Source organism: Plectropomus leopardus, chromosome 3 (genome assembly GCF_026936395.1).
Source record: "Plectropomus leopardus strain MGB_pleo_1.0 chromosome 3, ASM2693639v1, whole genome shotgun sequence".
In the NCBI taxonomy this organism is placed as follows: domain Eukaryota; kingdom Metazoa; phylum Chordata; class Actinopteri; order Perciformes; family Serranidae; genus Plectropomus; species Plectropomus leopardus.
The window spans coordinates 13,943,043-13,958,694 of NC_142178.1; the positions used below are offsets into that span (position 1 = coordinate 13,943,043).

At 36.7% G+C, this 15,652-nt stretch overlaps 1 protein-coding gene across 2 annotated transcripts in view; it reads left to right on the forward strand.

Moving 5' to 3' along the window:
* Positions 1–11,420: 11,420 nt before the first annotated feature.
* Positions 11,421–15,652, forward strand: part of LOC121941839 (phospholipid-transporting ATPase ABCA1-like) — a 39,517-nt gene continuing 35,285 nt past the window's right edge. For both annotated transcript variants that reach the window (XM_042484734.2, XM_042484737.2), the window contains exons 1-2: positions 11,421–11,584; positions 15,354–15,462. In XM_042484734.2, the coding sequence (XP_042340668.1) occupies positions 15,397–15,462 (66 nt within the window). In that variant the 5' untranslated portion in view covers positions 11,421–11,584; positions 15,354–15,396. The remainder of the gene's footprint in view (positions 11,585–15,353; positions 15,463–15,652) is intronic.

Genomic DNA, 15,652 nt, shown 5'->3' on the forward strand with positions numbered 1-15,652 from the left:
AAAAGGCAGGGATGACCGTGAGATGCAGTTAAGATTTTTTTTATCGTCAAATCTCTCTTTCTGAGGTCAAAAAATAAATAACTTCTTACTCAACACCACCAATAAATTTGGCCTCTAACAACTTGTAAACAAAGAGTGGATATTAATAACCACATAAACAACAAAGGCCATTTGTTTCAAAGCTATTATGTGAGCCGAACTTGTAATGCAGTGTGTGTGAACTCTGGAACTGTATAGGGGCTTGTTTGTGTTGCCTCACACAAACACTGAAGCATTTAATCTACAATAGTCCCATTTAGAAGAGAAAAATGAAATGGTACACAGTGCTCACATAACATTTCAGAAATTGGTCGGGGTTATGAATCCCAAGAATTAAATCTTTTGAGACAGGACATAGACAGATATGTCCGAAACACAGCACTGCAACAATGGCCTCATTCAACAACTGTGTGTAAGTAGGACACTTTCTAAGGGAGCTTATGAGCGCCATTACAGCTGCATGGATAATCATTATTAAAAATGAGCTACAAACACAGTATACAGGGCGACATGGGCAGTTTGTTTACATTATGTATATAGGACAAACATCAGAACATTTATATTAATTGTTTAACAAATTACGGGGCTAGGGGATTCATGTAAAATCATAGATTGTTGATAATATCCACTTTGAGGTCACTTACGTTCTTATCTTAATTATTTCCTTGATGATAAAAAAAAGGAACCCATATTGCAAAGAGGCCATATATCTCTTGAACCGCACTTTGTAATGGGGTCATGCATGCAATGATCCTTTGTTGAGATAGAAATGCCACAAACCTCTGAGAATTACTTGCCATGTCAAAGCAAAGAGAAGCTGATTTATTTCTTATGAAGCATTCAGTTCTGAAGAGACTAATCCTCCAAGCCTCCTACGAGGTATAACATATAATCCATCTTTGACATAAATTCAGCACTGTATCTTATTGGAATTCTTGCGGGTCATCTTTCAGACAGATTTCTCTGTGTTCCTTGGATAACTCTTTCACTTGCTGCCCTGATCCATAGTCTGTAAAAGCTTGTAAATGGAGCTGCAGGAACTCTTTCTTTTTACTCTAGAATTATCAAGAAATGCATAAAAAATCCGCCTGTGTTTTTAATTTGCAATAAATTACTAAAGACACAGCAAACATCTAGTTGTTTTAGGATGACATGATAAAAAATATTCTGATATAATGCAGCATTGAAAATCCATAGACATACTACTGACAGATATAAAACATTCCCAAGATAATAAACCCACATTAATCAGCTGCTTTGCTGCTCTATTTCTGCCCAGTAACCATTTCCAGTAGCCCCATAGCCTTTATTGTTCTCCTCAGCCGTCCTCAGTCAGGCAGTGACATCATTCCCCTTTCACCCAGTTCTCTGATGGCTGCAGTACGAGGTAACCAGCGGTCAAACCACGATACGTTCACTGACTTTTCTAGAGCTCGTAAATCCAAAATCTCAGGGTAAAATGTTTAAAAGAATTGGATTTCTCGTAGCCAAAATCACTAATAAGAATAGCAGAGACATAGTAAGACTATTTTTTAATGGATATCACACAAAAAGTAGCAGGGAGGGCGGTCTGAAGTGAGTTGGATTGTGATGTATTGGGGAATGCATTGACTTTTTTGTGCAACCAAAAAATCTGTGAACAACAATAGCTTGAGAAAGCCAGTAATTATCTTTGTCCATGTGAATTAACAGACTTTATCAGTTCATAATTATTCTAATGAAATTTTGTTGTGTGCTTTTGCCCTTCCACTGCATAAAGATGGAGATGCATCAGGCAAGTCATTCAAATTTTAATGTACTATATTTTTCAAAAACAAATTGATACAGATTAGACAATATTAGATTCCTCCTTATTTCTATTTATGAGGATATTATGTTGTACATTGTCGAATAATGCAGATATTTTTATTTTTCTAAAACTTTAGAAACTGACTTTATACATTGTACTGTAGCATATGGCACATATTTTATATTTTATATTTTGATGCAATATTTGCATACTCAACATATACTTTTTTATATTTTAAAATATTTTCTCGACTAGTGTGAAAATTGAAGCACAATGCACTTTTTTGTTGTTTTACTTGCTTCTTACTATAATACCTATTATTTCTACTTTCTACAATTATCTATGCTTTACTTGAAAGTGATTGTAACATATTAGGTTTCGCTGTAACATAATACCAAGGCCATTTTCCTAATAAAGTAATATATGAATACACTTCAAAAACTGCCTGACGACTCAAAGTCAGAAAGTCACCATCAGTGATCAACATGAAATGCCACACAAACAGTCTACCATACAAACCCAGCCTACGGGTCATTGAGTTCAACTAAAGCATAGCATGATGCTACAGAAATCAATACATGGCTGATTAATTACTGTTGTCTTGATCTATGGTCGTTCTTTGGCATTTCCGATATTTCCGACCGCACCTGAAGGCCACATGAGTGCCAACGTTGCGCGCAGGAGGAGAAACCCAAAACAATATTTATCTAACACAGAATTCCTGCTGCCGAGGTGGATTTTGTGTGTATAACGTATCACCATCATTTTCGAGATTTTTCTCTCATCATTTATTCAGTTCATTTAATGTTTTTTGCTGCAACGTCACGTGTTGGAAAATAAAATTAAAATATATTCATGTGTCTCGCGGTTCTTTCCGCACGCGGCTTCGCCTGAAAAACTGGCGTTGTATAAATGTCAAAAACATGCACTTTAAAGACAAGCAGTCATTTTTCAGTCTATCATGCAGATGTGACACATTGCTCCAGTACAGAGATAAATATAGTCAGTCCGTGCACCACCCCCCTCCTATCCTGCTTCCCTTCATCAAAGTCTGTGCTGGGGTTACTATCGGACAAACCTCCTCTGTTCCTTCATTCTCTGTGCTGGGGTTACTATCGGACAAACCTGCCATCCTCCTCCTCCTCTTCGTCATCTCATCCTGCTTGTCTGCACCCGCATCATACAGACATGCCTTTATTTTGTCTGTGTTTTAAAACCAGAACTAGGTTGATATGTTTGCACACCGTTTAATAAGCGCGACAGGAAATCACAAGGTGGAAACTGAGACATGCTGCAGTTTAATTTATTCCCACAATGAACACCGGTAGAACAGCCTCAGCTCTATCTCGGGTTACTATCGGTCAAAGAGAAAATGAGGAAGCTGATGCGCTTTTCTGTGTTTCCTTTATTAAATGAAATGAGAAATATTTCAGTCATTCGAAACAAGTATCCCCCCACCAAAAAAAAGGATGGAGCGATCATTAACTGAATAAGACAAGTGAATCAACAGGGTGTTTCATTTCAGTGCAAAACAGGCGTTTTTATGCTGAGCCTAAATTCCAAAACCTCAAAATACAAACTGTCAGTCGAAGTTCTTGTAATTCTCAGATGCATAGAAACTTTGTTTGTGAGAAAGAGATCACAGCTTCTTTGCCTTATTCTCTCTGCTTAAATCTTGATATGAAAATACCACTGTGTGCCCTTTCCTAATTTCCTGTGGTTATAAGTCTCTTAGTTAACAACATTATATATATTATATATCATATGTTTACATGTCACCCTGGAGGTGTTAAAAAGTCATGATATGTGATTATGTTCAAAACAAGAATTTGTCTGGTATTAAAAGCAAAGCAGCTCTTTTGTTTCATGTCTACACTGTAAAATCTGACATGTTGTTTTTTTATTTTTTAAAAAAATCTAGAAAAACCAATTGCCTTGAAAAGTATAACAAATATAATCATTAGTCTTATTTTATGTTTACCTTATATCTATTTGTTAGATTTACTAAAATTTAGTGATATTTACTTGATTTTGTGAAGTTGTTCCATCTTAAAAATGACACGTTCAGTTAAATCAGTCTCAGTTAAAGTGCTAGCAACTTCAGTAAACCAAATTTACTTTGCTATATCTGTATTCAGCTGGTTGCAAATTAGTTTATCAAATTTGTACTTTCCTAAACAAAACAGAATTTGCAGAGCCCTTAACCTCATCACTGGCAAAGTTATCTTCGTCTTGATCAAGTTAAGTCAGACATACTCGATGTACTCAAGTTGCTAACACTTATTAAGAACAAGGTCAATTCACCTGTCACTTTTAAGTTGCAACCACTTCGCAAAATTAAGTAAACACAGGTCAATTTTGAATAAACTCTACCATAAGATATAAAGTAGACATAAAGTGGGGAAAATAGAATATTTACTTTCCCTTTTCAAGGCAATTAGTTTCCAAGATTTTTTTAGGAGGATCAACTTGTCGGGTTTTACAGTGTACCAGTACTTTTGTAATTCCTACCAGCTCTGCACTGTAGAGACTTTTTGTAAGTATACAGCCTTGTTTAAATGTTAAGTAATAGTTTTGTTGGCTCAGTCAACTGAAGGTAGCAGACTCAAACACTGGAATCCATCTTTCGCTCTCAGATATAAGAAGCCTGGTTTGTAGGCCTTGACCAAGCGTGGTTTTCTGCAGAAACTGTGAGCAACCATGATCACTCATGAATGGTCGAATGGTCTATCTTGTGATAAAGCAAATAGGCCTATATGTAAAGGTTGTAAGGTTGTGAAGCGGTTACATGGTTGATGATGTCTTGATGTCAATACTGGACCATCCCCATTTTTTAAAATAAGAGTTATAGGGATCCTTCTATATGAACATACATGAATTTATTCTTACACTTGGATATAAACCTGAATGTACAACAGTTTTATTGGTGAAAGACAATAATGGCTCATACTGTTACACAATGTTCTGAACAAATCCTCCCTTCAGCTTTCGCTGCCGTAGTTTTCTGCATTTTTCTCCATAGTTTTGTCATGTGTACAAAAGCAGTTTTGTCTCCCTAATAGACCTGCAGCCCAAATGGTTGAGCGTTGCGTAACTTTGTGTGTTGATACACATCGATACAATTTTTTCTTGATTCTCATCCTACCAACATATTTAACATAGAGCAACTACTGACTGGGATCCGTGGGGACCCCAGTAAGAAACAACCATTATGACAAAATGGAAATTTCATTGCTCTTAAACTTTATTATGTAACTGATTTCATCTTACAAAAAGGAAAGTAACAGTTAACTTTGCATAATAGGAAAATAAAAACAGAACACTCCATCTTGTATTTAAAAGATAATTTGCCATCCTTTGATTCTGGTATCCTTTTGTTTGTAGTAATTTTTTAGAAAACACTTTGTGTTTTATTTATATATTTAAACCAACCGCAGTCATTTTGATCAAATGACTGAAACAAGCCCAAAGTCATTCAAAGTTTAACACTTTTTCATTTTATTAGTCTTTCGATACAAAAGTAGAAAAAGATTTTCTTCTTTGTTCTCAAAATAAAGTAAATGTTATTTAAATTTAGATTTTTCCAATTACATAATGTAAAATAAATGTTTATATAGAACTATGAACACCACACACTCCAGGCAGTTATAGTACACGTTTAATGCTGTGCTCGGGGCATACCCGCATGTGACAAGATGAGCAAACATTTCCTGTCCTGTTGTCTGTGTTTCAGAAGACACCTTTTTTGTGTCAAGAACTGGTGGCTTTTGACTGGGGTCACCCAGGCACCTAGTACATCGGTACTTGTAAAAAGCAAGTATTAAAACAGATGCAGAAAACGATGACACAAATTTATAGGACCAAATTTATGATTAAGTCCTGAAAATAAAGGAACTAAGAGAGATGACAAACAGTATAACTCTGGGCTACGCAGGTACCCCAGTTGGTAGGATTGTCATACACTTTTGCAGCCACAACTTAAAGACATCCCAGAAGCATTTTAACATCCTAAGTGGGTTATAGTCCGGTGATCCCATCAGTCCTGACTGAGTGTAGAAGCTACCCCATGCTGTGACAGCCACAACAAACCATTGTTCTTGGGCTAGTGGGAATAACTGCGCGTGACAGCTTACTACATAATCACAATGAATGAGATGTGAACTGCTGAACTCCTAATAAAACGGAGAGAGAATTTTCTCCATTTCAACACAACTGACTTTATAGCCACACATGTTTCTCTTTCCCTCAAGTATAATCTTATAAAAATGGGCTATTGCTGCCTTTGTTCTCCATTTCTGACTTTTGTACTGGACTGAAGAGGAAAACCTTGTACTTGTGCATATTTGAAGTTTATCAAGATTTTCAGTAAATTTCATTTTTGAAGTTTAATGTCCTCAGAAATCCTGGAACAGGACAATGAATGCTTGTTAGCAACATCTAACACTTCTGAAAGAGGTGTTAATATTAAAAAGCTATTTTCTCTCTAGAAATCGATATATTATTTTACTCTTAATTTTTTGTTATCATTTGAAATAATCCATACATTTATCAAATACAAAAAAAAAACAAAAATACAAAATGATGAAACATAAATGCTGAATGGCATGTTTAATGGTAACTTCATTGGTTTTTACACTCTTTTGAATTGTATATAAGAGAAAATTCAATCAGTCTCTCGATAAAGACTTATGTAAATAAACCACTTAACTAGCTGATTAGATTTAACCACCTAGGAGGTCTGTAATTATTCTGGAATATAAAAAATATTTATTTAGAGTCAACAAAAGGTAAAACCTCTCAGAAAAGAACATAAACTCATAACATGTAACTGGTAATCTTTCCAAAGTCAGTGTGTCATGAGTGCAGCTCAACACTTAAAAATGGCAACAGCTTCAGTTTCCCTCAGTTACCCTGACTTCCTCTGATTGATATGAGCTATTGTATGACTCAGTCATCTTGAATGATTATCATCCATCTTCATCCGTGCTGACTCTTCTGGAGCTTCTTTGATGGATTAAATGACTAATCATTCTGATTGAGGATCCTGTTTTAATGAGACCTCATACTGGGAGAGCTCACTGTACCCCTCATCCACAAGTGAAGGAGGAAACGTTTCTAAATGACCCACATTTGCCTTTTATTACACTCTGTTTCAGCTTTCAGCTTTCAGCTGCCAGAGCTACATTGGACTGACTGAACCAAACATAGTGAGAGAGATAGTAAGAGTGAAGGTTTTCTGTCAATATTACGGGGGACACACATATGGAAATGGGTGTTTCGAGAGTCCTATGCAAGATCATTTCTAATTCAACTTTGAAGCCATCAAACACTTAATTTCCTGCATTCTGGTGATTTTTTGTGCACTGATTTGTGCATCAATTTATGGTTTAAATGCTTTTAATTTTGTCAAAATGAAATTACTTTAATATTTTTTTTTTTTTTTGGTGGCATATATTAGAACAGAGTAGACTAAAACAGGAACAGGTGGGATGTTTTTTGTTTTGTATTGAATTTAGGCACCTTGCTTTTTTATACACCATATCCTCACTTGGTAACTACAGATTTTTGGGGAAAAGAAAGAAGAAGGATTTAACTGTCCACCATTGCCTGTGTTATATTTAAACTAATTGCACGCTTAAGCAACGAGAGCAGACTAAAAGACAGAGGAGGCACACAAGGTCAGATAATCACTGCCAGATGGCTGCTGTGTTCTTTGTACATTAGTTAGCTTGGACTGTACATCAGGCTCCTGCAGCTTCTCTCAAACATCAACATAAACTCACCAGCAAACAAACAGGATTAGTGTTAAAGGGAAATGCTACTTTATTCTGCGGATTTGTCAACAGGGCAATCAAAACGTCTCTTATGGTGGTTATGGGTGGATTATAAGACGGTGGGCCCCTGGGTTCAGACACGTAAAGGGCTCTACCACCTTTCCTACGTAGGAGGAAGACATCAGATTTTATGGTTGTTTAGCCTCTTTTTGTTGTTCTTTTGTGTCTCGTAGTCATTTTGTGTCTCCTCGTGATTGTTTTGCCCCTTTCCACAGTTGTTGTAAGTCTCCTGGCAGCTGTTTTGTATCTTTGCTTTGTGTCTGAGGTCTTTTTGAGTGTCGTTGTCGTCATTTAAGACAAAGATTGCGCTACAAGGCGGCTACTAAGTTCCACCTTTATGCCACCCGATGGTGGTAGTGTGGGAGTCGGCTGGAGTTGATTCATTTTTTCTCCCTAAAATACGCAGTGGAGGCACACAATGTGCCGCATGTAACACGGTGGAGAGCAGTATGACATGTTCCAGTTAATGCACCACTGAGTTGTTTGGACTTAAAGCATGCATGACAATCAGCAGGTGCTGTTAAAGTGTAACACAATGGATGCTATTTGTGCAGTTTGTCACTCTTGACCCCCACTTTATCATTATGCCTATTACAGTTCTTGGAACTTCCTTAGACCACCTTTTAGTTGTGTTAAATCTAATGTGGGTGGCAGGCAGCCATGCAGTCAGACAAACATAAACCAGCCAGACATTGGTATCTGATGACATGTGAAGTGTTCACAGTTGCTCCTGAAGAAAACGCTGCTGGGTAGAGCGCTCCAGTTACCCAGCGGCCAGTGGTCATGCTCAGCAGTCTGTCATTGTTTAGCCACACTCAGTGAGATGGAAATGTTTTTGGGACACACTCAAGCAAGCAACAAGACAGATGAGAACAGAGTATATTTGACTTCAGGAGAATGTGTTGCAGTGCTGGTTATATGAATTCCTCTTAATTCATGGAAAATTGTTGTGAATATTCATGTTTCAGACAGAGCCTAATCTTAAAGGGGCATTCATTTTTGTAATCTATTAAGACCTTTACAAAAGGAAAACTATAAGAGGCTACATTTAGTTAACCAAAGTCTTTACGTTTATGCAGCCAATTAGCATATAAGTTCTGTGCCTGCATGAGAGGAAATAACTCTCAATATTAGTAGGTGGTGGTAGTATGTACTTGGTTTTCAAAAAGGGAAACCAGAAGACCGGCAGGACAGATTCAAGACGTGATATAGCCAGTTAGCCCATTAACAGCACATCCCGATGTTAAAAGAGCAAAGCATATTTACTGTCCACTAGTGAGGAATAACACAAATAATTATGGATAATTTATGCTAAAGAGCTCAATGGCTAAAAACAGAATCAGAATTAGAAATACTTTATTGTTTCCAAGGGGAAATTGTGGAGTTGTCTTATCTAATATAACAAGATTGTTTTGATCTCACACCGCCTTGACTTTAGCCCTTTGTTTACTTTCCTCACTTCCTTTTCTTTTGTCATGCACCAAGCTGAATTTCAATCACAGTGACTTCATTCACCTACAGGCTCCACCATGTCCCACAGATTCAATATACTGAATCGACGAAAAATAGCCAACAAGGGTTAACTAGGGTCAACTGGTGCCAATGGTGGGGGACACACTGCCAAAACTGGGCAACAGACAATTACTGACAACCTGACCAGTGCCCAGCCTTCAGCTTGGTATGTCAAGGCCCCTATGGATTCCTGGGAGAAAGGTTTTTTTTTTTTTTTTTTGGGGGGGGGGTCCATTTAATTATTCTGAAAATGGGTGGAAAACTCAAATCAAACATCCTAGCTTTATAAAAATCATTTCAGAAATTATGGAAACAGATGCAGATTTTCAGCTTGCTTATAAACTTACATAGATGTGAGGAGGAAAGTTTTATCTCTGGGTGCACACAGCAGAAACAGCGACTTAAAGCCGAGTTATATTTCAAAAGGAAATGATACAGAACTGCAGGTTCAATTATATTGTGCTTTGCTTCAAGCATCACTGCAAGTGGCCTGCTGTCCTTGCTCTGCTGTGATCTGAGTCCAGGTTTGATGGATGAAAGCAGCAAGTGCAAATGAAGGATTGGCAAGTTAACATTCATCCCTCCATTTTCAAAGCTGCTTATCCTGCTCAGGGTCATGGAGGTCTGGAGCATATCCCAGCAGACATTAGGCAAGAGGCAGAGTACAACAGGGTTGCCAGTCTGTCACGAGACCAACACGCACATACAAACAGACAAACCACGTTCACACTTACCCAGGGGAGTGCTTTTTAGGAAGAAGAAAGAGGAGAAGGATGTCAGCGGATGACATTTGATTCCAGACTGAAAGCCCAGATGTTTTTCTGCAGGTTACCCCAGAGATTCCCTCTTTATTTAAACAGAAACTATGTTCTATGGCTCACGTATGGTCGATATTACATTGTGCTCTTTGACATAAATTTAACCGGCAAATAATTTGAAGCTCTTCATATAAACCACAAATGCCTGAACAAAAATCTCAGCATACTGTATCTAAGTATTTTTATTGAACCTTATTGTAAAATGCTGTCTTGCATACACTTCAAAAATTTACAGACCCACATTACAAAAAATGTCATACTTTCCTTTGTATTATTTTATGTTTGAAAATGTCCACAATTAGTGTTGGGATTGTTACTTTTGAAATGTCAAAGGTTACAAATTACTGGTTACGCTGTTAAAATGCAATAGTATTGTAACTATTTTTATCATTTCATCAAAGTAATATAACATATTACTTTTTGATTACTCAAATGTTTACACTGGGCAATAAAGTTAAATAGTCCTTAAACTATAAGTGTTGGCCTTAAATTTTTCCCATTGGCTTTGCTGACAAGCGCTGCCTGGAAATATACCAAAAGAAGGCATTCCTGCATGACGAAAACATGCAAGCAACAGAATTAATCATACTCTATATATAAACTTTTTACCAAAAACAATATATATTCTGATGTAAACCTTTTGTGACCACCAATGTCTCAGTGACTTACCTTAATTAAATTACATATTTTTCCCCAGTTATTTTGTAATTTAATTCCATGTAATTAAATGCATTTACTCCCAATGTTTTATATGAGGAATGCATCCCTTGTGCTCTTTTTCAATACTTCGTCATTTATACTTGATAATATATTTTTAAACCATTTGGTCTCATAAACCAATGAAACTGTAACAATATTAGATCTGAAGATTATGGTCAGTTCATTTTTTATCTAATGTGATTTGGCTTTTCATTGTATTTTTTCATACCTTTCTCTTTATCGTTGTGTTTTATTTGATACGATTACTATAATACTGCAATTTCCTTAAATTAATAAAGGATTGATAAAGTACTCTATCCACCAATCAATGTTTATACATTGAATGATGTATAATGTATGTATTTTTTATCCTGAAATCCTGTATAATTAGCCTATACTCTGCTGTCTTGGTTTTGTGAGTATTTCGGTTTTTTATAGATTTATAATGATAATCATGAATAATGTTTGTTAAATAGTGGTAGTTCTACTCTAGCCTATGGGTAGTATTAGTAGTAATTTCATGTTTTCCTGCAACCTTCTTGAGCTTTAACCCTAATTTAAAAAAGCGCCACAGTGCATTAATGAGGTGTTGAGGTGCTGCTGGCCCTTTAAGAGATGTTTTGACTCCGCACGTGCTTGCCTTATATGGGAGCAGCATCAACAATGACCGTTAGTTACCTCTGCTGCCGCGCTCATCTGCTCCGCTCCGCATCGAGCAGCGCTATAAAACCCTGCCGGAGGAGAAAAAAACAGTTTTGTCAGACACTGAGACACACAGCAGCGGAGTAACAGTTGAGGAGTACACTTTATTAATCTTTTATAAGTTGTTCTGGACGAAGGTTTTCAATATATGAGAAGAAAAAGAGTGGAAATTAACACCGTTCAGGACCAAGGTTGGTGAGTTTTGAGGTTTTTTTTTCGGGGGGATGGGAGTTTTGGGGGGGTATGAGTTTCTTTGTTGGGTCAACAAAGAGATGTATGCTACCTTGTTGTCGTTAAAACTGATTTTCATATCATTGTTACTTCATACACTGTCAGTTCAGTGTCCTCTATTGCTTTGAGTAATTAAACGTTGAGAAGACAAAAAAATAATTTGGCGTTGAATGCTACCTAATTGCTGGTCGGTGTTTTTCCCCATTTTAACTTTGCAAAATGATACAGGAATGATTAGAATAATGTGTTGAATGGAAGTTTATTGTGTGAGTCAATACTGTTGTTTTGGTGAAATGACAAGTATTGTCATTGCTGTTTTTTTGCACTTTTGTCATCTAGTTAAGTATCATCTTCAACCGTGAGCGAGGACCAGTGTCAAATTAGCTATAGTCAAACACAGAGCTTCCGTTTAGGTATTAAAAAATAAAAGCCTCGGCGTGTTGACCGCTTTATGTGATATAATTTATGACGATTACAGTTGAAAATGATAAGTGGAAAGTTAATGTTTACATTCTTTTTTACACTTCTTTAATTTAAATTCATGGTAAAACTATTTTTAAAGTTACAGGCGAGCAATTAGCAGTTCTTCAAAGCAAGTATTTTCAAGTAACATTTGTTGCACCTTAATGCTGAAAGCACATCCACCTCCATTGTAGTCCCATTTTGGCTGACTTGACGCTGCTTTGGATCAGCATCGCGAAGCTGAATGACCGACAGTAACCTCATTTCATTAGAACAATGAAACACAAGTAACATAAGTATAAAAGCCAGTCAGACATATGATGAATTTTGACATCCTATAATAGTGTTGACATTGCATCGCTGTGGGGGAAAATGCCTGTCAATGGCCATTAACAGTAACCTGTTTTTCATTTCTTACATGTGTCAATGCTGATTCTTACAATAAATGCGGGTTCAGTAATTTTAAGTGTTTTTATGAATGTGCATGCATGCAGTGATGGTGCAGCGTCGACGACATGCGTTTGTTTTTGTTTTCAGTCCTTGTTTGAAGAAGCTGCTTTTTTTTTCCTTTCATGTAAAGAATGGACGGTCTTCGTCGTCTTTTTTGTCACTTGAAAACGCACACTGTTATTCTTTTGATAGGTTTTGCATTTTAAATTATTTTTCAAGTATGTTCGTAGTATATTGAAGACAATGGAGTTGAGACAAAAATCCTGTATGAATGCGATATGACACGTGAGCGCGGATTAATGGTAAACAAGTATAAAAATGAATATTTCTGTGGGTGCCACTAGAGGCGCCCTGGCTCTGCACCATTTGGGCTGCTCAACAGTCAGCGGAGTCCCTCTTATTCTGCATAGTACGACGTGTTTTCACCACAGTATTTTATCGAAATCAGATGATACATGGAGGGTGAACTCGTCAAAGAAACTTCTTAAGCTTCTCAGATTTAATGATTGCGGAAAACATCTGTAGGATCGAGCTGATACAAGTTAGATGAAAATCGGGTCTTTTCATTGGTAATAAACATGTAAACATGGTGTCGTGTTAAGATACCAATCCACAAAGGAAGGTGGATTGGTATATATAACGTACATGGATTGCCAAACATTGTGGTATAAGTAGGATGAAAGAAGACAAAAATATATTAATTGTGTTTTAAATGTGTATGTTGTTGTCAACCACGTGTACAGTAACATTACAGACCGCATTAAGACAATGTAGGTGGTGTTTTTTTTTGTTTGTTTCCATAATCGTTCAAGAGGGACATACTGTATGCTTGTTACATCACCTGATCTGTTTTAATAATTTATTTTATCAAATGGATAGGTGATTATTTAGTAAATATCTGTTTGTTTAAATTGTGTAATTTAGTAAGTCCACAGCAGGTATTTTACATTCTTTGTCAATGAAACTGTGGAAGGTATGCTGTGACTGCTGCTATTTAATCAAGCGACTCATGGAGAAAACAGATGCACTAGTACAGCAGATTTTGTACACGGATCACTGTGTTGTTTGTTCATCCCAAAGGTCCTGTTGGTTTTTATTGCAACATGACATACATTCCATTGGGTCTTGTTTTGATAATCACCCTGTTGTCTTTTTGGCAGTCCCCATTGGCAGTTATTCAGTGTTTGTAAAGCATATATTCTGACGTGATGTTATAGATTAGTTTCACCCTGCCAGTAAGTGAAGACTCCTGGGGAAGTGGTTAGATTTCACTATGGTGTCAGTATGATTGCATTAGAGATGGTGTAAAACCAAAGATAACTTGCTAAATGATTCGATTTGATCAGGGCTGGGCTTTTTTTTTTAAACCCATAAGCAAATGATCAGAAGAGAGCATCATGTCTGAACATCACCAGATCCTTGACATTGTTGTGCTGATGGCATCCAATCAGCTTCAATGTATAGAGGGCATTCAGTATATTAAACAAGATGGCCTTGTCCCTTTGTTTGAAGATTACTTAACCACCAAACTCAAGGCAACAGCATTAAAAATAGTAACTCTTGTTGTAAAATACTGTATGGACTTTACACAAGGATGTAAGCAAAATTTTCCTCATGTTCTATAAAGCATGACGACCTTAATAAAGGAGTGAAGGGTCTCAGTCTTGAGTGGCTGACCTGATTTTAGCTCTTGATGGCCAGGTGTCCTTTCTCAGAAAACAGGATTAAAAAAAATTAGCTTGAAAACTCACAATTTCTGATTTGTGGGTTTTATTTAGCATCCAGAAAACAAAGTAATTCTTGTTTGGGAAAAAGACATACAAAATTGCAGAAAACGTGTGTGTTTAGGCTTTCATTCTGGAGTCTAAACAAGTCTGAGCGCAAATCCAAGGACTTATGTATCTAGACATCAACAGAATAAACAAATGAAAAAATGTGCGCCCTTAAACATTATCATACAAGATGAATCATGTACCATTTTGTAAAAGAAAACAACAAAGCCCTGTGTCTAGCAAATCACTGTAAAGGTATATCTGCTTATTAGATTACTTAAAGTAAGTCCACTAATGCTGTTTAATCAGGGGGTCGTTTTGTTTAGATCTAACAATGGGGGGTAGGGATTTTTTTGGTAAAATAGACATCAAATGTACTACTGCATGTGAAACTGAGGTGCTAACATGGTGAAAATTGCTTGTGAAGAAAGGATTAGCACAACTTTGACCACGAATCTGCCCACCACCCACTCGTCCTCCCAGTTAGTTTATCTTGACCTTTGGACAGATGAGTGTGCATCAAGTGGACCTGAGGCTGCAGTATTTTCCTCAGTCATCAGGCGACTTCATTTGCTGAGTGTTGCTGCACTTTTATCTGTGTTTCAGAACAGTTTTGTTCAACAGGTAAATCCTTTGTTGTCACTTTTTTCTGCTAGTCATGATTCTTTGTTTTTAATGGCACTTTTCTGTATTTTAATTTTTAACAGTTTTTCACGCCTTATTGTGGCACAGTCAGCTGGAGGTTACAGCCACATTTGGTACAGTTGCACACATTTGGCTATAGTTTGTTGATGTAACGATTTTCGGTTCTGTTTTTACGTCAGTTTTGTGTGTCAGTGTTTGTGGGATTTTATTTACTTATTTGTTTATTTATTTTTGGAAGCCATGTCTTTTTCCACAGTAACAAAGCTGCAGTTTGTTGACGATGTTTAATCTGTTTTTACACTGTGGAAAGTGTCTGCTGACTTTGTGTACTAGTAATGCCTGTTGTTCATGTACAAGTTTGCAGAGGCTGACCTATTATTGTGTCTTTTGGGGTCCACAGTGAGGAGCTGGAGCGGGCTCAGTGAGGTTGGGAAGACGTCAACATGTCCGTCTCCACTCAACTGGGTTTACTGCTTTGGAAGAATTTCACCTACCGACGGAGACAGACTGTAAGTAGGAATGCCTGAAATTACCGACTCATAAGAACAACAGACTGGATGAAACAGTCAAATATTTATTTTGTTATTTGTTTTATCTGTTGTTGTTTTTTAATTCATTTAAAAAATATATATTCCAATACTAATGATTGTTTCCCAGAACAGCTGTATTATTTTCGTTTATTTGATATTTTTTAATAAT